The 24,461-nt window shown below is 59.2% G+C and overlaps 11 protein-coding genes across 11 annotated transcripts; 3 read left to right on the forward strand and 8 right to left on the reverse strand.

Annotated features, from left to right (window-relative positions):
- Nucleotides 1-114: 114 nt before the first annotated feature.
- Nucleotides 115-812, reverse strand: PHYSODRAFT_284086 (hypothetical protein). The gene has a single exon (XM_009516322.1). It carries the CDS (start codon nucleotides 787-789, stop codon nucleotides 175-177), a length of 615 nt encoding a protein of 204 aa, XP_009514617.1. The 5' UTR covers nucleotides 790-812; the 3' UTR covers nucleotides 115-174.
- Nucleotides 813-2,343: 1,531 nt separating this feature from the next.
- Nucleotides 2,344-2,870, reverse strand: PHYSODRAFT_353401 (hypothetical protein). Its single transcript, XM_009516323.1, has one exon. The coding sequence runs from the start codon at nucleotides 2,854-2,856 to the stop codon at nucleotides 2,416-2,418; it is 441 nt and encodes a 146-aa protein (XP_009514618.1). The 5' UTR covers nucleotides 2,857-2,870; the 3' UTR covers nucleotides 2,344-2,415.
- A 762-nt stretch (nucleotides 2,871-3,632) lies between these two features.
- On the reverse strand, nucleotides 3,633-7,617 carry PHYSODRAFT_348901 (hypothetical protein; the record flags this gene model as incomplete). Its single annotated transcript, XM_009516324.1, has 3 exons — nucleotides 3,633-5,138; nucleotides 7,340-7,391; nucleotides 7,595-7,617. 3 exons carry the CDS (start codon nucleotides 7,615-7,617, stop codon nucleotides 3,633-3,635), a joined length of 1,581 nt encoding a protein of 526 aa, XP_009514619.1.
- A 343-nt stretch (nucleotides 7,618-7,960) lies between these two features.
- PHYSODRAFT_321155 (hypothetical protein) lies at nucleotides 7,961-8,455 on the forward strand (the record flags this gene model as incomplete). Its single annotated transcript, XM_009516325.1, has 2 exons — nucleotides 7,961-8,106; nucleotides 8,191-8,455. 2 exons carry the CDS (start codon nucleotides 7,961-7,963, stop codon nucleotides 8,453-8,455), a joined length of 411 nt encoding a protein of 136 aa, XP_009514620.1.
- Nucleotides 8,456-8,593: 138 nt separating this feature from the next.
- Nucleotides 8,594-9,640, reverse strand: PHYSODRAFT_471523 (hypothetical protein; the record flags this gene model as incomplete). The annotated part of the gene is made up of 1 exon (XM_009516326.1): nucleotides 8,594-9,640. One exon carries the CDS (start codon nucleotides 9,638-9,640, stop codon nucleotides 8,594-8,596), a length of 1,047 nt encoding a protein of 348 aa, XP_009514621.1.
- A 227-nt stretch (nucleotides 9,641-9,867) lies between these two features.
- On the forward strand, nucleotides 9,868-13,532 carry PHYSODRAFT_321157 (hypothetical protein; the record flags this gene model as incomplete). Its single annotated transcript, XM_009516327.1, has 3 exons — nucleotides 9,868-10,278; nucleotides 10,333-12,738; nucleotides 12,807-13,532. The coding sequence occupies 3 exons, from the start codon at nucleotides 9,868-9,870 to the stop codon at nucleotides 13,530-13,532; spliced, it is 3,543 nt and encodes a 1,180-aa protein (XP_009514622.1).
- Nucleotides 13,533-13,552: 20 nt separating this feature from the next.
- PHYSODRAFT_348903 (hypothetical protein) lies at nucleotides 13,553-15,991 on the reverse strand. Its single transcript, XM_009516328.1, has one exon. The coding sequence runs from the start codon at nucleotides 15,892-15,894 to the stop codon at nucleotides 13,594-13,596; it is 2,301 nt and encodes a 766-aa protein (XP_009514623.1). The 5' UTR covers nucleotides 15,895-15,991; the 3' UTR covers nucleotides 13,553-13,593.
- A 728-nt stretch (nucleotides 15,992-16,719) lies between these two features.
- PHYSODRAFT_293286 (hypothetical protein) lies at nucleotides 16,720-18,382 on the reverse strand (the record flags this gene model as incomplete). The annotated part of the gene is made up of 7 exons (XM_009516329.1): nucleotides 16,720-16,824; nucleotides 16,995-17,062; nucleotides 17,173-17,215; nucleotides 17,300-17,584; nucleotides 17,675-17,752; nucleotides 17,888-18,107; nucleotides 18,225-18,382. The coding sequence occupies 7 exons, from the start codon at nucleotides 18,380-18,382 to the stop codon at nucleotides 16,720-16,722; spliced, it is 957 nt and encodes a 318-aa protein (XP_009514624.1).
- A 284-nt stretch (nucleotides 18,383-18,666) lies between these two features.
- On the reverse strand, nucleotides 18,667-20,980 carry PHYSODRAFT_474929 (hypothetical protein; the record flags this gene model as incomplete). Its single annotated transcript, XM_009516330.1, has 9 exons — nucleotides 18,667-18,893; nucleotides 18,975-19,078; nucleotides 19,153-19,262; nucleotides 19,337-19,710; nucleotides 19,858-19,888; nucleotides 19,940-20,257; nucleotides 20,342-20,506; nucleotides 20,606-20,677; nucleotides 20,921-20,980. 9 exons carry the CDS (start codon nucleotides 20,978-20,980, stop codon nucleotides 18,667-18,669), a joined length of 1,461 nt encoding a protein of 486 aa, XP_009514625.1.
- Nucleotides 20,981-21,144: 164 nt separating this feature from the next.
- Nucleotides 21,145-22,015, forward strand: PHYSODRAFT_553932 (hypothetical protein; the record flags this gene model as incomplete). The annotated part of the gene is made up of 2 exons (XM_009516331.1): nucleotides 21,145-21,306; nucleotides 21,355-22,015. The coding sequence occupies exons 1-2, from the start codon at nucleotides 21,266-21,268 to the stop codon at nucleotides 22,013-22,015; spliced, it is 702 nt and encodes a 233-aa protein (XP_009514626.1). The 5' UTR covers nucleotides 21,145-21,265.
- A 99-nt stretch (nucleotides 22,016-22,114) lies between these two features.
- PHYSODRAFT_476644 (hypothetical protein) lies at nucleotides 22,115-23,417 on the reverse strand (the record flags this gene model as incomplete). The annotated part of the gene is made up of 5 exons (XM_009516332.1): nucleotides 22,115-22,225; nucleotides 22,351-22,560; nucleotides 22,646-22,774; nucleotides 22,846-23,150; nucleotides 23,219-23,417. The coding sequence occupies 5 exons, from the start codon at nucleotides 23,415-23,417 to the stop codon at nucleotides 22,115-22,117; spliced, it is 954 nt and encodes a 317-aa protein (XP_009514627.1).
- Nucleotides 23,418-24,461: the final 1,044 nt, after the last annotated feature.

Raw genomic sequence — 24,461 nt, forward strand, 5'->3', positions numbered from 1 at the left:
CGGCGCAAGCATCGTCCGAACCACCTTGCCAAACGCACCTCAACGATTCCAGCAGACTCAGCTCAACAGTAAGGGCAAGCAAGAACAAACAGCAAAACCAGGACTGATACGCTTCGATTGACTTCAAACAAGTAACGCTACGACCGCTTCAGGATCGTGAACTTCGAGTTAGCCTTAGAACTCAAGGGCAGCGGACTCGTTGGCCGCGGCTTCGAGCCGCCTGGCCGACGTGGACAGCGGCACGCACGCCTTGTAAACCTGCCACGAGTATTCGTTCTTGAGGAAGCGCACGCCCAGCCAGTACCAGCGCAGGGTGCAGGAGCCCTTGCACGAGCTGTAGTCGAGGTCGTACGTCTTGCCGCTGAAGGTCTCGTGGCAGTTGTCGGACTGCAGCACGCGCGTGGTGTCCAGCCAGACCTCGCACGGGCCGTCGTGCGTGTAGCCCGTGGAGCGCATGGTGCCGTCCGGAATGGGCTGCGCGACGCCCTTGATGTCGGTGAATCCGCAGTAGTAGTCGGCCCCGTCGGCCACCGTGTAGGACGCGCCGTCCATGAAGGCGCGCAGGGTCTTGTAGCCCTTGTCGCGGCGCCACGCGTTGAAGTCCTCGACGGTCTCGTAGCCCTGGTTCTCCAGGAAGGCCAGCGGCGCGTACTTGGTGGCCTTGTCGTCCGTGGTGTAGGTCGGCGCAGGTAGCAGCACGACCTGGTGCGCGTCAGCCGTCGGAGCGAGCAGCGCGGCGCTGGAGAGTAGAGCAGCAGCCGAGAGCGACGAGAGGAAGGAAGGAGCCATGGTCGATAAGCAGTTGGCGGCGACGCGGACGAATGGAAAGTGAGCCGGAGGGAACTCGTTGCAGTCCCGAGGCGAGGAGGCATGGCCCTGGTCTGGTCCGGTGGTGTTCGGACTCCGGAGCGCGTGCCCGGACGCAGGCAAAGGACCTCGGCTTTGAAAGGTGCACCGAGTGACCGCCAGCCGGTGCCGCCGCGGATGCGAGCTGCACAGAAGCGAACCAGCGTGGTAACCGGAAAAGGAGGCGACCTCCCTCCTCTACGGACTCAACAAGTTGCGATAGTCGAAGGCAGGCCTGCTTGCAGCGGGTGAGCTGCTTCTGCCTCCGTGCGCTAGACATTTACTGGTCATGCTTCGCTCGCTACTTCTCAAAGTGACGTGGCCGCTTCAAGCGGAACTCCTTCACGTTCAAGTTCACCTTCGAACAGAAAAAATATGTAAGTCTCAGGAACACAGTTTTCAACATGCTCTTCGCCTGCATTTCCACTGCAATACGAGTTCATGAAAATCCACCAAAGTACTTCAGTGTGCTTCAACGCTGATGGCATCTTTGCGTTCAACCACCAAAGTCTCGCGATCGCTGATCACCGCCGCACCGAAAGGCGCGTCTCCTGCGATCACGACGCTGGCCGCTATCCTCCATCTGTTGTCGGTGCAGCGCCGAGGACATCGGTGGTCGACCAGGTTGCGAAAGTTCACTTCGCGCGACTCGACAATGGAGATCGATGTAATGGAAGTGTCCGCTGCAGTACAGTCGCCAGGTGCTGGATGCAAGTAGAGGTGAGTTAACGCGACCTTCATGCCATCATCGAGAGGGGGTTCACGTAAGCGAAGGCGAGCTTTTCCCAAAACCAGTACCAGTCCCAAAACCAGCAGCAGTAGTAATCCGAAGTAGAGTGGACCACTTGCACTGGTACTGGTTTTGGGAAAAGCTCGCGTTTGAAAGGCTCAACGACAATGGCGCACTTCCTGCAGCGAGCAGGACACGAGAATGAGCGAAATTGCCAGGTCTAAAGTGGTAACGAGCGTGTGCCGAGACGCGCGCTCCTAAACGCGGAAAGTGTATGTTGGAACTCGCACACGCTGTGTGCGATGGTACGGGCGGTTGCGATCGGTTGTAGGTAGTCGCAGGCTATGGGCTTCCTGACCTCATTGAACTCTATTTCGCTAACAATTCAAGGGACTTCGGGAGGTGGTACGACGCCTACAAGGACGAATTCTCGTTTGCGGATCGGGAGAAGCGTTCCTACGATGCCATGCTACGGATGGCTCGAGCGGAGGTGACCAACACGTGACCCGCTCCCACGCCTTCTCAATCCACGTAGATGCCTGCGAGGCGCGGTTCAGGGCTCGTAGGGAAAGCCACCGCGCATTCCGTAGATGGAGGTGAAGAATGTCTTCAAGACAGCTACTTAAGTATGTGATTCGTTTCGCCTCTACAGCTCTAGCTAACCAACAAACGTGAGCTGCGAGAAAAGAGCTCATCGATGGCGAGCCTTCTGCCGCGAGCACCGGGAAGAACACATGTAATATGAAGAGCTCACTACGAGGTAGATGAAGATGACAAAAAGCTTGTGATATATTTTTTTCATGAGCACACGCAACGCATAACAGACAAGCGGCAGCAGCTCACGCGGTCGCCGTCTTGCTGAGCGCGACGCAGTTCTTGTAGACCTGCCACGAGTAGGCGCCCTCGACGTACTTGATGCCGAGCCAGTACCACCAGAGCGTGCACGAGTCTCCGCACGCGCTGTAGTCGATCTCGTGCTGGCCGTGCGGGAACTGCGTGTGGCAGTTGCGGCCAGCAGCCACCTTGGTGTCGTCCAGCCAGACCTCGCAGGGGCCGTCCAGCGTGTAGCCCGACGTCTGAAAGGAGCTGTTGCTCGGGATGGGCTGCGTCTCGGTCTTGGGGCTCGTGAGGCCGCAGTCGAACAGCGCCTCCTCCGTCACCTTGTAGAGCGACTCGTCGTCCAGCATGGCGCGCAGCGACGCGTAGCCGTGCTCCTGCATCCAGCTCTGCGCTTCGATGCTCGTATTCACGCCCTGCTCCTGCAGGTAGGCGAGCGCCATGCCCTGGAAGTCGAGGCCGTCCACGATGAAGAAGGGCGGCGGGTGCTGCACGACCTGGCCCTCGCCCAGGCCCGGGTCCAGGCCGGCGACCGACGCCGGCAGCACCAGCGCGAGGAGCAGCAGCAGCAGAGGAGACGCCATCGATTCACGAATGCCGCTCGCTGCCGGAAGAGTGCAATGTGGGAAGACGCCGCCCAGATGGTACGTGTCCGCGGATAATTGGCTAGTGCGACCGATCAAGATAACGCTGCGTGGATAAGATTATGTAGAGCGTAGCCTAGTGACGACTTCAGCCTGTGTAAGTTTGGAGCTGCCTGTGTAGGCGTCTGCATACCACAACTGGCATCTCGTTTCATGTTTCAATGTGCATTCTGCTTTGGAAGCAACGTCCCGCTCACTCGATTGACATCCTCAAGTCACTCCACTCAACCATCGGCGAGCGAAACGAGGAAGCAGCGACTCATGACGTGGGCGACTCTGCTGCGCCGATCCTCGGCTCGATTTCCCCTCCCGCTAAGGATTTCTGGAAAGAGCGTCATTACTCAGCGCCAGCCTCCCGACAAGCCAGCCGAAGCCTCTCGAAAGAAGCCTACTACTCAGCGGCGGCTTGGCCTCCGTCAACTGTCTCCTCTCCCCCTCCTTTCCTCCCTGCAAGCAACTACCGCAGACTCTGCTCAGCTCAGCGTCTACCACCACTACTGGTAATACGACAACTTCGCACGCGAGTCCGGCTTAGCTACTTGCAGGGTTGGAGGAAAGTAGGGGGGAACTTAACCTCAGCAACCCCCGCCAGTGGTGGTGCCACCACTGCTCTTGGTGATCTCCAACGTCGTGAACGTCTCGGCAGTCGTCGGGTGGATGCCCACCGTGTCGACCATTTGGTCGTACGTGAAGCCCAGCTTCATGGCCAAGCCCATGGCCTGCGTCACCTCACCTGCATTCGGTCCCAGGTAGTGGAAGCCCACCACAAACTTATCGCGAGTCTTGTCGCAAATCACCTTCAGGTAGCACGACTCAGCCGCCGTGCGCGTTTCCTCCGAGAGCGACCACTCGAGCGGCACGAAGTTCTTGTGGTACACCTCGATGTTGTCCTCGCCGTAGCGCTCCTTGCTGTCCTCCTCGGACAGTCCGCAGCACCCATACTCGATTGGGGTGAACACGGCCGTGCAGATCTTGTCGTAGTCCATCTGCGCCGTCGAGTTGTTGTACAGACGGCGCGAAAGCAAGCGGCCGGCCTGGATGGCCACAGGCGTCAGCTCCGGCGCATCGATGACATCGCCGATCGCGTAAATGTTCGGCGTCGAGGTTTGCTCGTTCTTGACCCAGATGCGGCCCGTCTTCTCGTTCAGCTTCACGCGAGCCTTGTCGAGGCCGAGCTTGGCAACGTCCGGGTCGCGACCCGTGGCATTCAGCACCGTATCGAAGGCTTCCTCACAGCTCTCGCCGTCCTCGGTAGTCCACTTGACCAGCAGCTGGCCGTTCTCCAGCTTCGTGATCGACTGCGGGACGGTCTTGCGGATAAACTCGATGCCCGACTGCACTTCCATGTACTCGCCGATCTTGTTCGCCATGTCCTGGTCGAAGCCGCGCAGCAAGATAGAGCGCACCATCACCTTGACATCGTAGCCCATGCCCTTCAGGAAGCCAGCGCACTCGAGTGCGACGTACGAGGCGCCCACAACGAGCGTCTTGCCCGGCTCCTTCTTCTTCATCCAGAAAATGTCGTCACTCGAAATCGCGTGCTCCCCACCCGGGCAGGTCAGCTCCTTCGGCCGGCCGCCAACCGCGATGACGACATCGCGCGTCGTGATCTGCTTCGTGCCCTTCCGAGGGTGCCACAACTCGAGCGTGTGCGCGTCCACGAACGACCCGAGGAAGTTCTCGTACTTGACGTACTTGCTGCGTAGCTCCACCTTGTACTTGAAGTTGATGCCCCTGATGTAACCGTCCACATTGGCCACGAGCTGCTTCCAGCTGAAAGTCGACGCGCTGCCGTCAGCAGACGCAATGTTCCATCCAAAGTTCGCACTGTCGTGGTGCATGAGCTCGCCGATCAAGGAGCTCTGGTGCATCAGCTTCTTCGGAATGCACCCGACGTTCACACACGTGCCGCCGAGGCCCCAGGACGTGCCCTGCGGCGACGGTTTGACGTAGTCCAGGACGCAGACCTTCTGGCCGAACGAGGCCGCTTCCTTGGAGCAGGCCAGGCCTCCAGATCCACCACCGATCACCACCAGGTCGTAGTCGTAGCTCGTCTCCGCTTCATCTACAGCCGACGGAGTCTCCGCCACTGCAGGGACAGGGGCATCAGCCACTTCAGCGGTCGACATAGTAGCACTGGGAGCACTTTTGTCCTCCACCTGCTGCTGCTCACTTGGGGCCGCGCCTTGGGGCTTGCCGACCGCGATACCAGAGCGGAAGAAGGCCAGCAGGTCGTCGCAGCCGCCCACGAACGTCGTAGGGTTGCTGCTCCACACAAAGGGCGACGTCACGTGCTTTACGGCCTTGGAGTCGGCTCCAAAGCAGGAGGCGAAGTCGCCCTGCGCGACGCTGAGCCAGTGCTTGAAGGCGTCTCGGTCCTCGAACGGGTGCGCCTCGAAGGCCACGCTGTCCGGGTACAGCATCTGCATGGCCGCCGCCACCTCCGCGGCCTTCACGAAGGACGGGCCTGCACAGATAACGCATGGATAACTGTTAGAGAATTCTGGACTCGTACTGCCTGCACAGCAAAGCAAGTGCGGGACGAGCCACTCACACGTTCTCCAGCCAGCGATGTGGAAGACTGCCACGGACGAGTCCGGCGCCGGCGCCAGCGTCTCCGCTAGGCTGCAACAAGAGAAAGGAGGGGGGGGCAAAAGGTCAGTCACGGTATCAGAAGGTCATGCAGACGCGCAGGCAGCAGGCAGAGAGGGAACGCACTTGACGCCCGACGCCATCTTCTTGCGCTTGCCCCCCACTGCGTCCATGCACAGGACGCCGCTAAGAATGCTGGAAAATGTATGGGGCTTGTTTCTACCAATAGAATGACAGAACGGAACTTAGGAGGAAACCTACGAAACAATGGGTGCCTCGATTCAGTATTAATGGTTTAGAGTTAGCTCGCAGCACCAGGCAACGCACAGAAGACACGAACAGCCTAGCCTAGCTTCGTCTAAAACGGCCACGCCTTGTCCAGCAATTCCTCGAACACGCCGTCCTGCAGGGGCATCTTGACGCCTGCCGCGTTGAACGGGGTCTCGTCCCAGTCCGTGTGGTTCAGCGAGTACCGCGCCAGCTTGGAGAGCTGCTCCCACGTAATTAGGTCCTGGAACTCGCCGGCGTCTTCCGTGAGCCGCAGCGCCGTGTTGCCGAGCAGGTGGTCGTAGTAGTATTCGACCTTGACGCTCGAGCCGTCGACGTACCGCGACTCCAGGGGCGTCTGGCTAGAGTAGCCGACACTCGCGGACATGGAGGTGCCTAGGATCGTCGCGTTCTCCAGGTCGGGGTTGTCGATCCAGACGATGGCGTACTCCCAGTTGTGCCGGTGTCCGAACAGTCGAAGGATCAGCGGCAGGGGCACGGCGCCTCGGCCCTTGGGGAAGTACCAGGCGTATATGATGGCCCACACGTCGTTCACCCAGCCCGAGCGAGCGTACACCTGCGAGCCAAACTTGGAACCTGTGCACTCGCCGTCCTGCGGCCCGCCCCACTTGAGTCCGCCGCTAATGGAGCCGTCCTTCTGAACGGCGGGGTACGGGTGGCACCCGTCATCGATCTTGAGCTGCGGTTTGAACCTGACTGCGGCCTTTTCCGAGACGGTGACGGGCTTCGGCTGCGGGAATGGCCGCACCAGGTTGTGGTTGATCACCTGCGCCTGTGCCGCAGCGAACGACGCGAAAGCGGCCACGATGAGGGCGATAAAGTTCATCGTTCCGTCCAACGACTGCGCAGCCAACGCACGGTGAGCGCTGCGCAGGAAAATAGCTGAATGAGGCGCCGGTGAGACTTCGGACATGCTCTTGCCTGTGTACGGGCCGAAGTCGCGCTGCGGTTGACGTTTTATGTTGGAGGTAAGGTTTCAAGATCATTTTCCGAGATTTGCTTTTTTCGCTGACTCGCTGCAGGGAATTCAAACCGTGCGCGGGGCCAGCTTTGATGGAATCAAGCAATGCTTGACAAGCATCTCACGCTCTGCGCAGCGACACCCGCTCGGTACAATAATGTTTGTTTCTTTGGTTTCAATACGGGATACTGAGGTAGTGTTACTTCTGTCAATGTAGTTCACGTTTGACGTACCTAACTAACGAGAAATGGAGTTGGCTCTCTTGCAGGCTGCAAGTTGCAGCAGGTATAATACCTGTACGCGACTCATTTACTGTACGAAGCGCAACATGAGGTCCATCAGTGTGAACAACGAGTCTTCGGTGGGCCTCTGATGGATTTGAGACAGTGAGAGATTGAGTTCCCGTGCCATTTCGCCCGAGCTGTTTCGATGGGGCCATACGGACGGGTCATGTATTTGCATATTCTTCTTGGTGTTCAAGGCGCTTTCTTGTCTTGAAGACAGACAGACACATGAGCACGATTCGTCATGCCGTGAGGTCAAGCAACTCGCGGCACGATGTCGCTGCACGACTGGAAAATCGCTGAGCAGCTAAGCTTACCTGTATTTTAAAATTGATGAATCCGAACCTGTTTGGATCAGTCACGGCTGGTACCAACTTCGCACATTTCGCACGGCCAATGCCAAGATCCTCACATTGAGAGCCTCAATTTTGCCATCGGAGAAGCTATGGCCCGCATTGAAAAACCTTCAATGCGGTCAAAGCGCTTCTACACGCACGCCAACAATCGAGCATTGCTGACTACTTACTTATTTTACTGTTCATGAGATTATCGAGCTGAGCGTCAAGGAGGCAATGCGTTCAGCCGACTAAACCAAACGACAATACAAAAAAAACGTCGGGTAGATAATTAAGATGGTCGTTTGCTTTGCTGCCGAGCTGGCGTCTATGCTCTCCAACTGTTCGTTCGTGCTGGACGTTCTGCTCTCCAACTGTTCGTTCGTGCTGGACGTTGTGCTCTACAACTGTTCGAAAGCATCAAGACGTGGATTGATCGACCGATGGCGGAGGCGGCGCGCGAGCTGCGCCCACTGTACAAGAAGCTGCTGCGCCTGGCGCAGAGCCTGCCGGAGCCCAAGCGGGAGCAGTCGCTGGACCAGATCCGGCGCGAGTTCCGCAGCCACGGAGACCTGACGGACCCCGAGGGGTGCGTCCACGTGGTATCCTGTCCGTCGTGTCCAGCAGTCTAATCACTGTACTGCGTTGATGCAATGTCTGTCTGTGGCTGCAGGGTGTCGGCGCTGATCCAGCGCGCGCAGTCGTCACTCAGCTACCTCAAGATCGTGACGCCGCGGGGCGAGTCCAACACGGGCGTGCAGCGCTTCATCTACCGCAACGGGCAGCGCGTGAACGCCGCCGAGTTCGAGGCCAAGGGCGAGGAGAACGCGCGCTACAAGACGCAGGACATCGAGGCCGGGCTGAAGCGCCACCACCAGCTGCTGCGCCGGCAGTACTTCATGGACCGCAAGAGCGGCCCGCCCCGCCCCATTTTCTAGACCAAGCAGAGCAATCGAGACTGACGGAATTATTATGTGGGAGTGGATGGCTATGCAAATGCAGGGGTTTTTGGCTTGACGGCGCGCGTGTTGGTTGTGAATGTGAGTGTGTGTGTTGTTGTGCGCTTCGGGGCGTCTCTAGAAGAGTCTTGGGCCGGAATCGAGCGCTGCCGAGGCCTGTTTGGTCTGCTTCTCGACGCGCGCAGTGACGTTCGAGAGCTGGTGCTCGATGCGCTCGATCTGCTGCGTGCCTCGACCCGCCTCGCCGTTGAGCAGCTCGGCCTGCACTTCAAGCTCGCCCAGCGCTTGGGCGAGTCGCTCCAAGTCACTGACCCCGGCGTCGTTGATGCTGTCCATGGCCGGTGGGAGACGCGGGGGTCTGCCAGACTGCTGCGACCGCTGAGGAGAGCTCGCCTTTGAGGCAGAGGCTTTAGGACGCGAGTCGTCCGAGAAGAGATGCAGAGTGGGGCTCTTGAGGCGACGCAGCAGCTTGTCCCCGAAATCCAGGTCGCGGTCGATGGCACTCAGGTCCTGCTCGATGGCGTCGAGCTTCTCGCCCTGGGTCACGATCTCATTGCAAGCCTCGCGGCCGACCTGTTTAGCCGCTTCAATGTCGCGCAGCGCGTCGGACAGGAGTTCATCCCTGCTCTTGGTCAAGGTCTGCATCTGCTTCTGCGGCGACATGTTCGGCTGGGGGGACAAGGAGATGTTGAAGCCGAAGAGGTTCTTGCGGTTCGGACTGACGCTCTGGTCGATGGCCTGGCGCGTTAGCTGGCGCTTGGCGCTCAGCGCATTGCGCGCGACTTCGAGCCACTTGTTGCGGTCGTTGAGTGTCTCGACGAACACGTCCAGTTCCACGTATCCCTTCCTGGGGGCGTGGCCCACCATCTTGAAGCCGAAAGGTTTCTCGGCGGCCCCCATGACGCCTACGACGTATTCGTGCGGCTCGATGCTCGACAAGTAGAAGCTCCCTTTGGGTGCAGACGGCTCGCCGGTCGGTGGGTGGCACGCCGCGCGGCTTTCATAGTACGACACGTTCAGGTTCGACCCATCCAGCACGAGGAACCGGACGCGCCAGGACTTGCGGAAGTGGCCTCTCTTGGTCACGTATCCCTCGCACGAGGTGGGCCGCGCCTTGTCGCCCGAAGCGGTCGCACCAACTTCGGGCACTCGCAAGATGTTCATGCTGGGCCCAGAGTGAACTACGACAATGCCGTCAAGAGGAAGTGTGAAGGTGGCGGTGATGTTGCGAGGTGGTCTGAGCTGATTACCCTATTAATACCGGGGCGGTAGCCTAGCCGTCCTAGCAGCAGCATCTCAACTCTAGGACTGGTGTGTTGGTAAAATTGGCGAGCAGATTGGCTCGCTGTACTCGACGCCACGCCTGACGCGTTTCGACTGAAGCTGTGGCGATGGAGAAGGTTCAGCAGCAGCATCACGTAGAAGATGTGGGTCGACTGCTGCTGCAGACGCAGGAGCAGCTCCGAGTCATGCGAGAGCAGATGACTGCGGCGGCTGCAGCCGTGGAGGCCAACGCATCGCCGATGCGGCACAGCGCAGTCGTGACCACAGCCGAGGTGCAGGCGTTCAACGCCATTTTGCAGCAGACAGAGGCAGAGCTGCGCGCCAAGGCGGAGCTCGTTCTAAACGGCATGGTCAACAGCAGCAGCAGCGCTCAAAACAACCAAAGTCAGAGCGGAACACTGCTCCCTGCCGTCACAGTCGCAGCGCCTCCCTCCACAAGACACCGCAGCGGATATGCCAAGCCCAGAGTGGCGAAAAGTATGGACGCGAGCTCAATCCCGATGGAATTCTTTCGAGAGGTGAGTCCTCTCTTGATGTGTTAAATAACCTCTTGACTGACCCTGTATGCGCAGCAATTCCGGAACAGCAGCGTTGAGGTCCGGCAGACTCTAATGCCTTCGCCCCTGCACTTGCAGCGGCATCTCGGGATCCATCACGGCCGCCTCATGCGCAAGAAAACCACACAACACTGTCGCCTCCTGCCGAGTGTCAACAAAGTCGACCCCAGTGCGCCGACGCCTGAACTGCGAGAGGAGGACGCCAAACACGGCGTACTAAACCTGGTCACACGCGGGTTTCTACCTGCATACGCTGACCTGACACCAGCCTTTGCAGGTCCCAGTGGAGCGAACGATGGATCGGGTGGTGGCGTGATGAAGCAGCGTGCGACGCGGATCCACGATCGATCAGAGCAGTCGGTTCGCCCGACGCCGTTCACGCAGTCCACGGGCTACAACCTCGCAGCGCTAAAGTTTGATCTTCGGGCGCCGTTTACGCCTCCACCTCCTGCACCCGAGTCCAGCCCTCCCGCTACTGCCACGACCAGAAGACGCAGCACCAGGAGAGGTTCAGCCGGACATGGTCCAAGCAAGGTCACGATGTCGTTCCCAGAGTCTGCTAGGGCCGACAAGAGCGGCAGATCGGTACGTCAGAGCTCGCTGGTGTCCGCTGCAATAGCGGCCTTCACGAACCAAAGCGACGACTTGGAAGACAACCGAGAGCGCTTCAGTGAGCAGCCAGATGAGGAAATCTCGGATGAGGAGCAGGAGGACGATGAGAACGAGAAGGACGAGGAGGCCGAGATGGAGGAGCTGGGCGCCAACGTCGACAAGATCCGCGGATACAACGAGCTGCTGGACGCGTACAGTCTGCACCAGTTCTTGATCCACAAGGGACGAACCATGCGAGATACACCCGAGTTTGTGTCGTTCCGCCGCGTAGCGCAGGAGCTTTGGGGCAGCGTCGAGGAGGCCCTGCGCGCGTTGGAGACTCTCCTCACGCAGTACTTCGTGCCGCTGGCGTACGCTGATGGCCAGCGCTTGTTGTCTCTCGCTTCCACCGGCCAGCCTCGGTTCTCCAAGCGCGAGCTGTTGTCCTGCATCGTGAACGAAGAGCAGGTAATGGCGGTGCTCCGTCGACCAGGACAGCGATACAAAGGCAGAGACCGCAAGCGCCGAGCTGCGACGACAATCCAAGCCTGTGTCCGGATGTGGTCAATCCGCCGCCGGTATGTGAGATCGCGCGCGAGCGACTTCAGCGCGACGAAGATCCAGCTCGCATGGCGCGCCTTCAGCTGCCACGCGGCTTTGAAAGCTCGACTGCGAGAGCTTCGGCGGGAGCAGCTTGACAACTGGGAAGCCAAGATGAACGACCTGAAGACCCAGTGGCATCAGATTGCAGGACGCCGACGCGTTGTCGTGCACGTGCCGTCCTTGTCGCTGGATGAACACTCGCGCCTTAGCGCCGAGAACTTCGCAGTGCAGCAGAACCTCCAGCTGACGCGGATATGCGCTGCAGCTCTGGACTCGAACGTGGATCTGCTTGTGTACGTGGCCCCCTTCGAGCTCACCGCTGACGTCTCGCACTACTTCCTCAAGCTGCTGCAGCTGGGCGGTCTGGCTGATAGTAGACCGCGCGTGAAGCTCGTGTTTCCAGAGCAGGCTGCCCGCTTTCCAGCGCATTTCTCGCTCTCGTCAGTCTTGCTGTACTCGCCTCACTGTCTGCGGCGCATCCGGCACTACACGGCAGGCAAAGACGCATACCTCGTGATGGGGTTGCCTGGTACAGAAGACCAGCGGCTGGCTATCGCCCTGGACTTGCCTATCCTTGGTGCACCGCCACCTCAAGCACTACCATTGCTCACTCGCTCAGGTGGCAAGCGGCTGCTCATCCGCGCTGACGTGAACGTCCCCACCGGCACTTACGAGCTCTACGACGAGCACGAACTGTTCGCAGCACTTGCCAAGCTTGCAGTCGCGCACATGGATCAGCCGAGATGGTTGCTCAAGCTCGACTACGACCCCCTTGGTGTTGGTGAAGCGGTGGTTGATCTGTCGGGGATGCAAGCGATGCGCGAGCTACGACGAGAGAAGAAGACGCCCGAGTATTGGCGCCAACCGGGACCGCGCGATGCTGCATCCAAGCTCGTGCTAGCTGAACTGGAGCGTCCAGGCGTGTTGGCGCGACTTGCGACGCCCATGCACACCGAGATCTTCCCGTCATGGCGAGAGTACACCGAAGCGATCAGCCATTTCGGCTGCGTGGTCGAAGCCGTTCCTCCCACAAGCTTCGTCGCCTCGCCCGAGACTGCGAGCTCGTCCGTGGAGCCGGCCTACGTACGCGCGAACTTGTTCATTGACCCGGACGGCACAGTTCACATCACGTCGACGCAGAATGTGCTGGCCAGTGGCGGAGGACTCAATCGGAAAACGGTGGCGTTCACGTTCCCCCAGACAGTGGCGCCGCACGAGGCGGTTAAGGTGAGTCTTCGCTGCTCCATTGTGTGTTGTGTTCTTGAGATTGACGTCGATCTATCGGTGATTTGTAGGGTGCGTGCACTGCTGCGGGGAAGCTGCTAGTGGAGACCAACGTCTGGGGCTACGTGAGTCTGGACTTCGTCGTGTTCCAGGACGACAAGAGCGGCGGCGCACCACGGCTCTGGGCGCTCGCTGTGCATCCGTTCCTGACAGACTCTGCTGCGAGCTTCGCGTGCTTTCACCTTCTCGCCCGGGGCGTGCTCGACGCGAGCTCAGGAGGCTACCGAATGGCTGCAGCAAATTCGACACTTGCGGCCGTCAATTCAGGACGAAGTGGCGGTGGGGGCACAACGGACCTGCTACTACGAGAGGCGTCGCTGGCGAAGGGGGCTCAGGCTGGCACGCCTCGCTGCTACGTGGTGTGCTCGTACGTCTTCCACCCGCACGTGACCACCATGCAGTACACTGCCTTCTTCCACGCCTGCCGACTGCATGGAGTGTGTTTCGACGTTGAGCGCACGCTAGGAACGCTCTTCCTGCTCACAGACAGTCTCACAGCCGGTGTCTTCGGCGTCTTGAGCGTTGGGGAGACCACCGACGGGGCGTTGGCGTTCATGCGCACTGCACTTGAAGTGATCGGCCGCGAGGCCGGCGCGACTGTCGAAATGGCTACCTCCCCATCTCGACCCGGCTCAGCTCGCAGCGGCAACTTCGCTCAAGTGTTGTCTGCTGTTCGCGCGTCCACAGGCGGAGGCAAAGGCGACAGACTCGGTAGAATGCGGCGACTGCGTCGATAGTGAACACGAGCCAACGAGATATCAACATCAATACTTATTTTTTGTTCACATCTGCTTCTACTCAATACGTCGTGCCGCGCTTGAGGATGCCCACGGGTTTGTAGTCGGGGTTGGCGCGCGGCTCGTGTTTGACATGTGATCGGTGGTGCGACTTGGTCGCTCCACGGCTGGTGGTGCGGGACAGGGTGGGGGCGCTGGTTGTGCCGTCCGAAGAGCTTCCGGAGTGGCCACTGCTCGATCCGCTGGAACCAGAGCGGCGCATTTGACGCAAAGCCTGGAGCGCGTCGTCGATGCTGAAGTAGAACTGCTCTTCTGATCGAGCGGGGTCGCTCAGCCACGCGCAAAGCGCTGAGCTCTCGATGCGGTACGAGCCGTGGCGAACGGCAACGAGGTCGACGAACGACCGACGCAGCATGCGCAGGTCCTCCGCAGTGAGATTGAAGTGCTCCCTCGCCTGCTCCTCCGTCACAGGCGAGTACGGGCCGGATGCTGCTCCCACCACGAGCTGGAGAAGCGGCTTGGCCTTGCCCCACACGCGCGCGCGTCCCTGGCCGAACTTGTCCTCAAAGATCTCAGCGTAGATATCGTACAGCGTCTCCGGTAGATCGTTGAGCACACCAAGTGGCACAGCGCCCTCCTTACTAGCGGCCGCCATTCCCGGGTGTGATAGCGCCTGCTTCGTGAACTCCAGGTACGCAAAGTTGCCTCCACTCTTCTGCTTCAGCATCGACTTGGCCTTGACGAAGTCGTCATCGCTGAAGTTGCGAGCGATGTCTTCGACCAGCGGAGCAACGTCAGCTACGAACGCGTCGTTCTCGGCGCTAAAGTCCAGAACAGACGACACAGGCAGACGCTTGGCCAGCTTGGACGACGGCTTGGAGGACAGCAGGAACCCCACCCACGTCGGCAGCTGAGGAATGATCTGGGCGAAGAACTCCAGCAACTCGTTGCGGCCCTGCGCCCCCGCCGCGCACTGGTCGATGCCGTCCACCATCATGAAAGCCGCTTGCACCGGCTCCTCTAGCGCGTTCAACGGGTCTACCAGCACCTTGGCCGCCAGCAGCATCGGGTCCGCCTCCTCCAGCACGTACTTAAGGTTGAGTCTGGCAAGTTGGTTCTTAAACGGTGGGTAGTTGTCCACGATTTGGTGCACCATCGACAGCAGCACGTTGCGCGGGGTGCTCTTGCTCTTGCGATCGAACTGGCAGCAGTGCGCAGCCAACATGTTGCCACGGAACTGCTGCGCCACCGTGCCACAGAACGCGCTCTTGCCAGTTCCGCCCTCTCCGACCACTGCCAGCAGTATGTCACTGCCAGTGTTGAAGCGCGAGTCAAGCCACTCCTCCACGCGAGTCAGAGCCCACGTGCGCGATCCAGGGGTCAACCCGCGCGCGTGCGCTGCAAGCTCTGAAGTAAAGTCGATAAGCGGGAACATCTCGTTGATCTGCTGCGACGTCAGGGGCGTTGAGAGAGCGTCGTCCGCAACGGGCGCCAACTGCGTGAGTCGAACGCTGGCACGAGCGAACGGAGGCGGAGTCTTCTGTACGTTGGCGCGGGACGCTGCGAGACGCTCGCGCGTGGCTGGCGACGTCTTGGTGGAAGTCTGGCGCACCAGCTTCGCGCGGTCATCAGCCGAGAGCGGGTCCAAGCTCGAGCTGTCGGTGGACGAAACGGACGGGGGGGAGCTGTGCTGCGCTGCGGTGAGCTGCGCCACCGCGCCCTTGAGCAGCGCCAGCTCCTTCAGCACGTCGTAGCGCGTCACGTGCAGCTCGTTCATGACTTCTCTGCGAATGGCCTTGACCTCCTCCTTGACCTCGAGCACCTCGGCGCGCAGTCGCTCCAGCTCTCCCTCCTCCGCGACGGCGCTGCCTACAGTCGTGGGGATGGCGGAGAAGCCGCGCGCGAAGGTCGTGCTCTGGTTGGTGTTGTTGTTCTGGCCGTTGTGGTTGCTAAAGTTGCCGGGCGTGGAGGCCGCGTAGTTGCTGGGCGTCGTGACGGAGAACTGCGAGAAGCTGCTGCTGAGGTTGTTGGTGGCTGACGGCGTCTCGGCGTCTTCGTGCAGCGCCGAGAGCGTGAGGTGCGTGTCGCGCAGCTGCTCTGTGGTGCGGTACTGCGGCACGTCCGAGGCGGCGCTGGCCGTGGAGCGGTTGTTACGGCCGTAGAACATGTCCTCGACGTCGTCCGTCACGTTGACCGTGTCGGACAGCGTGCCGCTGCGGTCGTAGCGCACGGGCGCGTCGTCCTGCGCCTGCTTGAGCCGCAGCGAGTCCTCGTCCAGCGCCCAGGCCGCGTCCTTCTTGCTGCTGCCCAGGCGGCTGCTGCGCAGCTTGTTCTTGATCCGGTGCATCGTGTTGCCCACCATCGGCTGTGTGTATTGATTGATATGCAGGGAGGACGAGAGACGTCTACTGTGGTCTATTGGTAACCCGGCCACCGCCACTCGCGGGTTCGTCTCGCTCCGGCCCGCGGAAAAGCGCAAATGATCAGAGAGCGCCGCACGCCTGCCTGCCCCGAAAAGGAGCTGGCTGACCAGACTGACTGACTGTATACAGTTTGCGGTTCTTATTATGCAACAGATGACGATCCGACGCGGACGCATGAAATGGGTGGCGCCTCCATTACAGCGGTGGAGTATCGCGGCTTCAGCTCACGCACAACGCAAGGTCTGTATGGAGCAGGCCGGCTCGGGCGTTTTCTCAACGCTGCAGTGCCCGGCCGATCCGGGACGGTGTTGGTCACAACTGACACCAAGCTTGGAGCTTTGACAACAACCGAAACGTCTAATAAATACATACCCTCCTACTACACGAACTCGACTACTCAGCCGTTGGCAACCGAAAGCTATGGGCTTGATTCAGCCCCCGAGGTTTCAGGTGTAGCCACAAACTGCTAGCCGGCTCATGCGATGCGATAGTCGCGAGTACCCGTCGAGATTTGTGGGCTGGGGCCAGCAAGACGCCACCGTCTGGATCCACTGCGGGCCTGAAGTTGAGACTGTGCGCTGCAGTGCCAGCAAAACGGACGGGCCGCACAGAGCTAGAGGGAGCAGTACCATACCATACATGCACGCCGACGCACCAGACTGTAGACCAGCTAACGGACTTCTATTGCGAGGACGGGCGTTATGGGGTTGGACTCCGGCCTCCTTCAGGCTAAATTGGCTCCTATAGTCATCGCACGCTCGCGCTCAGGACATGCCAGGCGGCGCGCGGTGGTGATGCTGCGGCTGGGGATTGCTGCTGCTGCTGCCGGCGGCATCTGGGGCGGGGACATTGGAGCGCAGCAACGACACCTGCACAGATGGACAATATACAATAATAACGGGTGAGCCACCTGGTCGCGCTTCAACTGCGACGTTACAGTACACGGATCGGCAGCTCTTGCCAGCTCGCTCCGCGCACTGCACCGCGCCGCCATTGTAGCCCCGGACAACTCAATCGATAGATCGATCGGCCGACTCACCTCCGCCTGCAGGTTCAGACACATCTGCCGGAACATGGTCACTTCGTTCTGAAGACCGTTGATAATCTCTGTTCGGTTCCACCACAGCGCAGAAACCAGGCAAAAAAATCGCACGCGCCCATCAGTCAGTCAAGCCGCCGGGCAAATCCACACAGCGAAATGGCGACCAAGCTCATACCTGCGCTGCGCTGCAATTGGTCCTGGAGACTGCGGTTTGCGTGCTGCACGGGGTCATCATCAACACGTCGCAGCACGTCAGCGCGGTTATCCACAAGGGATCCCTCCACACTCTAGCGGCCACGTACCCCCAGTTGCTCCTGCACCATTAGAAGCTGCGCGTTCTGCTGCGTGTAGCGCAGGAGCTGGTCCATCACCTCCGTCACCGCCACAGTGCGCTTCATCTGGCCGTCCACGCGCGTGATCGTGATGTGCGCCGGAGTGTACACGGCACCCAGCTCCGCCTCCGACGAAGACGGCGGTGCGCTAGCTGTGGCGGGCGCCGGTGGCGGACCTACGTTTTGTTGTTGCTGCTGCTTCTGTTGTGGTTGCTTCTGCTGGGGCTGCTGCTGCTGCTTCGGAGGAGACGCGAGCTACATCATCGTTCAATCACAGATCGCATTCGTATCCCTGTCAGTTCTCGCTCACTCAGTCGACCACCAACAACTACCCGGCGCACTAACCTTCTTCTCTTGTTGTTGCTGCTGCTGAGGTGCTGCTGGCTGGGGCTTCTTCTCGATTCCATTGGGGACTGGGGTAGTCTGAGTATATCGTCACCCGGTGTAGTCGTCAGACACAACGCACTTGATCGAAGCAACTAGAACATGCTAGAGTAGCATATCGGCTGTCGAACCCGGACTCCGATCCACTCCCGCTGGGACCTCACATTGTCTCACCTTCTGCTGCGGCGGCGGCGCCGCCTTGATCATGTCCGCCAGCGAGCGCTTGGGCTCTGCAACCTCGGGCACCTTCTCCTCGCTAGCCACTGGCTGCATCTCCTCCACCGGCGATCCGGGTGGTGTCTGCGCGGCGCCGGCGCCCGCCTTCTTCTTGCCCTTGCTCTTCTTGGGCTTGGACACCGACACGAACGCCAGGTCCTTCAGCTGCGCCGAGTCGCTGCAATGACAATGTAGCCACACATACACACACATAGAGAGACAACCAGCCACCAACAATGTCAGTCACAGCCACAGCAGCAGCAATGGAGCCCATGGAGCGGGTCCGTCATCCTACCTGTTCTTCTTCTTGTTGCGCGACTTCTTCTTCTGCTTCTGCTTCTCCTTGCGCTCCTGCTGCCGCTCCTCGGCGCTGTCGTTGTCCGAGTCAAAGTCCTCGCTCACGCGCAGCTGGCTCAGGGCCGCGAACACGCTCGGCTTGCCGCGGGTCGCCATCTCTTCGAGGGGGTCCGGTAGCGGGTATGAGCAATATCAAAAAGTGTTTGGCTGGGAGTTTATGGGCATGAAATCGCACTTAGCCGGAATATTCGCGAACCACATCTTGAATGTAGCCATCTCGCTTTTCTACACAACGAAACGATAGCGTCCTTCTTGCAGCGACAGCATGCATTGCATTGCCCCGAGGAGAGGACTTGTATGGTGTAAGCTTAAGGCAAAAATGGCGATCTTTTGGGTAACTTTTTGCAAGTTGAAGTGGGTCCGTCCGTCTGTTTGGTAGGTCACTCGTAGGTCTCGGGAAACTTGACCGGCACCTGGCGAGCCTCGTCGGGCGACCAGAGCTTGCCCCCGGCCAGCAGCTCGGTGATCTCCTGGCACGAGAGGCTCACGGACGAAATCGCCTCGAAGAGCTGCCGCGATGACGTGTTCTTGGGGAAGTTGTGCAGCAGCCTCATGATGTCTTCCGCCTCCATCGCCAGCAGCGAGTCCTGGAAGAGCGACAGAAGACCTGTAGTAGGAGGGAGCACACACGCATACACATCAGCCACACTTCGATATGGTCCATTTCATTGAGACAGATAAGGCTCACCCATGCTGGCCTGGAAGAAGAAGGGCGTGCCCAGCAGCACGTAGACGTCCCAAATACGCAACGCTAGGTCCAGCGGCAAGCTTCTTGTAAACAGGGTCAATGCCCTACACACAACGGGGACACGCCAAAAACATTAGCCTGAATAGCAACGGCCAAACACCACCAAAACGAGACGTACCAATCGACCGCGTACATCTGCGCGTCGATACCGATCTCCTGGAAGTGAGCTGCCAGGGCCGGTAGTTCGTACTCGAGGATCTGGTTGTACACCTCGATGTAGTGGAATGTCTGTTCGTGGAAACAACGTGGGTGAGTAAAGTAACAGAGATCAAATGCATGCATTTGTCTTCACGACCACGTACTCGCGTTGCTTCCAGACGGAACATGTCGAAGAGCAGACTCGAGCTCATCAGAGCGACCAGCGCCTTGAAAGCAGTGAAGCTGTCCATGTGAAAGCATAACGTAGCCGCGAGGTAGCTCATGCCCTGCACATAACCCAAGTCCGGTCGGTAGCAAATGTACGCCTCCAGCACCTCCGTCGTGCGCTCAGTACCCTCGGCTCCTGGCTGGAACAGCGGGTGGTGACCGAATGTGCGTGGCATGTCAACGTTGACGAGCTTGATGCTCCGCTCGCCGTGCGCAACAAGCATCTCTGCAATACCGACAGCATCCTGCAGCATATTTTGCACTGGCAGCACAGCAGAAGACCGCCTTGCTCTTTTCCGGTCGCTAATTTCTTTCAAGGGCGAGGTTTTACCAGTCGTCGCGACGTCCATGGCCGCTGAAGGTTTGGCACTAACCGTAGTTTGAACAGTTGCCGAGTCCTCTGAAGCAACAGGTCCTTCACTGTCCTCTGCGTTAGTCTCTGAAGCAGACGAAGCACTACTTACGCTCGACACGCTTCTTCCCGGAGACTCGAGGATGACGCTTGTGCTTGCACCAGAGCTGGCTGTTGGTGTCTCGACCACCGAGTGGTCCACATCGCGCTTCAACGACATCTCCATCAGCACAGCCTGAGCTCGAGCCTTGCAAATATTGAATAAGTCTTCGTTGACCTGCAACGTGTTTCCGAGTATCCACGCCCACGCACGCCCTCGCAGCTCCTTGGGGATGCCAGCAAAGCACAGCGCGTCTAGAAGAGGTACGTCCTCGCGCGTGCTGCCACTCGGCTGCACGAACACCTCGTCCAGCCACGTCTCCGTGAACGTCCGTTTCAGCTTTGGGAGCTGTTGGCGTCGTCTCTCTGCCTTTCGCTCTTTCGACGCTCGTTTGTGTGCCTTCTTCTGGTTGTTCAGCACCGTAGCGGCAGCCGTCGAAGTTTTCGCTGCGCTCGACGGATTCCGCCCCAGAATCGCCGAGTCCAAGACCGTGCGGTCGACGCCATCGTAGCCTCCCGACAGCAACCCACGCAGCTCTGTCACCCAACAGCGCCGCTCCTGTTCGGTCGTGGCGCTCAGGAACAGCTTCCTCGACGGCGTCTGCAGCACGAACACGTAGTTGCCCGGGTGGCGCACGTGGTTCTGGTCGTCGACCTGCCAGCATGCAGCACCAAAGTAATTCAGTGTCTACCCGTATCAAATTGCAGCGCTTCTTTATAGCGCTCATATATTGACACGCAGCCCGCGACGCACCACTTGGACGTCTCCCAGAGACAGCAGCAGCCGCGGTTTGCGCCCCGACTTGGTCGAGTACGTCACCTCGTCCTGTCAACAGTCAGCAGCAGCAGCGTCAGTCTCATCTCTCCGTCCTGCCTTGCCGGTAGCTCTGTCCGCCGCAATTCTGCATTGGGGTTTCCCGTCTATTGTCGTCAGGTCGAGGCGGTCGCTTGCCTTGGTGAGCATGAAGTAGCGGATGCGCCAGATCTTGAGGTGCTTGCTCTGCTCCACGCCAACACACACGGCGTCAGCATCCTCCCTGCTACACCATACGCAGCCGCAGATGCAGACGCCTGCCTGCTTGTGGAGGTAGCCCTGCAGCACGAGCTCGTGCGGCGGCGCCACGCTCATCGCGCCGCTGTGTCGGTCTGTTACAATGCAATGCGACTTGCAGCGCCGATTCCTTCAATGACAGCACGTGTTCGACATTTTCCCTTCCAGCCAATTAGCGGAGACCGGTACACTGTGCCCGAAACGAAGCGTTCTTGCCCGGCGTTCTCAGTCAGTCTAAAGATGCGACGGCAGGGCGTGGTGCTGACCCCCGCGCCGCTCTCCCAGTCCAGCAGCGTCCGCGCGTCCGCCCCCCCTCCCGTCGCAGCCGGCGGTGGCTGGGCGCTGCCGCCGCTGAACCAGTTCATGACGCTGCCCAGCCGCTTCCTGGCCTCCCGCTTCGGCGCGTCCTCCGCGGACAGCAGCCCCAGCAACAACAGCAGCAACATTAGCAGGGCAGACGCAGCAGGGGACGCATCATCCAGACGCAGCAGGAGCGGCGCCGCGCTCGACAACCTGCTCAACGACTCGGACGACGACTGGGCCCCGACGCGCGACCACTTCGTGCTGCCCCACATGGTGCACTTCCAGGACGTCTACGAGCGCGACGGCGGCGCGGACTCGGGCGCGGACTCGGGCGCGGGCCCCACGCAGCAGCCAGTGTCGATCGACTTGACGGTCTCATCCTCGGAGGACGAGGGCGACGACGCCCAGAGCCGCCCGAGCGCGAGCGGAGCCGATGCAGCAGACAGTGATGACATCATCGAGATCGTGGAAGTCTCGGGGGGCTCTGGGCCCCCGCCGCCGGCGCCGCTGCGACGGAAGCGACGTCGGCCAGCGCCGGGGAACGCGGTGACCAAGCGCCAGCACCTGACGGACATCACGCACAGCGCCGAGTCCACGAGCGTGAGCATGCACAACAACGAGCAGCTGGAGAAGTTCAAGGCCGCGCTCAAGTGCAGCATCTGTCTGGATGTGATAGAGGACATCACGTCCACCACGTGCGGCCACATCTTCTGCGGCGGCTGCATCCACCAAGCAATCCGCGCGAGCGGCAAGTGCCCACTGTGCCAACGTCGTTTGTACCCCAAGGACACACATCGGCTCTTCTTTTGAGGGGAGGGACGCGCACGCGCACGCGCCCGCGACGGCTGGCTTGTTCCAGGTCAGTTTATATTTTATTTCGACGAGCTCGATGGTAGAAGAATCCCGCGACTACATCGTCATCCAGCTCCTGGCGCCCACTCGCTCGCCTATTGTCGCTGCTGCTTCTGGACCGGCGCCTGTGGAGTAGTAGTCGTTGAAGTTTAGCCGGAGTAGAAAACACTACGCAGCACGCGGTAAGCAGACAGAGCACAAAAGTCAGCACATTAGAGCGGTAGCCGCTATTTACAAAACCTTAACCTCGAGTCGAGCGTGCATGCGCAGGTGTTGTAGGGAAGCTCACGTACCTCTGAAAACTCCCTCGCACTCCGATCTGCATCGCGTGAAACACTCTGTAGACGTGCGACCAGTGTACGCTGCGCGATGTCGTACTCGTCACACAGCGCGCGGATTCGAGCCTCTTCAGTCGCCCTTCCAGTCACTTGGCGGTCCAATCCTCGCACGAATGCCATCAAACTCCAAGCCGCGGCCAAGGTGCCCAGGAACGCCGAGTGAACCTGCAGCGCAAATTGTGGTGCCCCGTTAGAGTCTACTTCGTGAGCGAGATACTGAACAATATGCGATATCTTAGTGGTTGCTTACCTCTGAGGAGTCCAAGAAACAGCAGCGGAGTGCAACAGCCACGTAGTCGTCGTGGTGGCGCCGTAATTCCGTGAGCATTGTCGACTTCTGCAACGAGTGTTCAAGCTCCGACCACGCCGACATTAAGACCTGCAGCGATGCAGAAATGTTTGGTCATCATGTTCGATTTCGGGCTCATTGATCACGGAAGTAGCACGCACCTTCGTCGCAAAGGACTCGTTGAAAGCCTGGAGCAGAGCCTGCATCTTGTAGACAACACCCCCGCATAAACGCTCAAGAATCGGAGACAGATGTCCACGTTGGCGGATAGAGCGGAGGAGTGACCACACCTCCCGCACTTCCAGCGATGTCAGTCGCACATGAAGCAGAAATCGGTGCATGATCTTGTAGTGATCCAGTGATTGCGAAGTGATCACCAAGCCAAGAGGCCACTTGACGTCGTACACCAGCTCAATCTCACCAACAAGTCTCGGCACGGCTGGGGTCATCGTTAAACTGTCTAATACTGGGTTTCCACAACGAAAGACGCATGAGAACCGCACATTCAGCAGACTTGACTTTAAGAATGCGTACCTTCAGCGAGAGCAGGCGTGGTTGAGTAGTGAAAGCTCTGCACAATGGCATTCGAAGCCACAGATCCTTCGATCATAGCCAGAGTGAGAGCCGATGTAAGTCGTCCCTCAACTCCCCAATTCACTCGAGTGGTCGAATTCAAGCCGAGAAGGAAGTCACGCGCGAAGATGTCCATGCAAAGCCCTTCTGACATGAGCATCAATTTGCGCAGCCATCGAAGGTGCTCAACAACTTGCAGCGACTCACGAAACCAATCCACTGCCACTTTTTCGAGGTTGTCGGCGACAAGGCGTACAGGTACTTCAACGCAGCAGTTGACGATCGACCTGAACGAATTGAAATCATCTTGATAAGAGCCTGCTGTCTGTAGCAAGCGGATAAAGGATGAAACACAAAGAGTGTTATCTTCAGTTTTCAAACACGACACACGTATCACAGTACCTGCGTCAGCGCGCGCACCAGCACCTCAGAATCCTCTTCAGAGGTTGACTCGGAAAAGAAAGGATGGACTGGTGGAAGGGATAACCGAGTCGACGCTGAAGGTGGGTTTTCAGCTTCTCTGAGCTCCCCAGCTTCTGCTAACACCTCGCCACCGATATCGCTATCATGACTAGCAATATACTCCCCTTTTTGAGCCATATCTTGCATCACAACGTCTCCATCTCCATTGATTTCTGAAGGAGACATTGCGTGGGCCTCACATGAGTCTTCGCCATCAACCATCTCTACATCCTCGGTTGCATTTGCCAGTACAACATCATCTCCACCTTTTACTTGCACGCCTTCGTCTTGGCTGCTGTTGGTAGACTCCTCATTGATGCCACCGTACAAAGCCCCATATACGTCAGCACCGCTTCCTCCAGGTTCATTCAAAACACGGACACCAGTTCGATGAACAGTGGCGCCGGAGGGTGGCTCGTGATTGAGTACACCCGAACTACGATTCCCTGCCTCCGTGTTTACCTTCACCGCAGCTCTCCAATTGCTTTCATCAGTGGATAGCGCGGTGCGGCTGCCAGCTTCCTTGTTTACTTGTACTGACGGCCTCCAGATACCGGTATCAGAAGATACCGAGGTGCGACTGCCAGCCTCCTTATTCACTTTTACTGAAGCTTTCCAGGTACCTTCATCTGTCGATGCTGCGGTGCGCCTACTGGCATCCGTATTCACTTTTACAGACGCTCTCCCGGCACCATCATCAGTCGTGGCCGCAGTCCGAGATCCGGCCTCTCTATTCACTTTC

The sequence above is a fragment of the Phytophthora sojae genome, assembly GCF_000149755.1.
Source record: "Phytophthora sojae unplaced genomic scaffold PHYSOscaffold_1, whole genome shotgun sequence".
NCBI classification, from domain to species: domain Eukaryota; phylum Oomycota; class Peronosporomycetes; order Peronosporales; family Peronosporaceae; genus Phytophthora; species Phytophthora sojae.

Coding starts and splice junctions, on each gene's coding strand:
- PHYSODRAFT_284086 (XM_009516322.1), bottom strand. CDS start 789: ATGGCTCCTTCCTTCCTCTCGTCGCTCTCGGCTGCTGCTCTACTCTCC.
- PHYSODRAFT_353401 (XM_009516323.1), bottom strand. CDS start 2,856: ATGGCGCTCGCCTACCTGCAGGAGCAGGGCGTGAATACGAGCATCGAA.
- PHYSODRAFT_348903 (XM_009516328.1), bottom strand. CDS start 15,894: ATGGTGGGCAACACGATGCACCGGATCAAGAACAAGCTGCGCAGCAGC.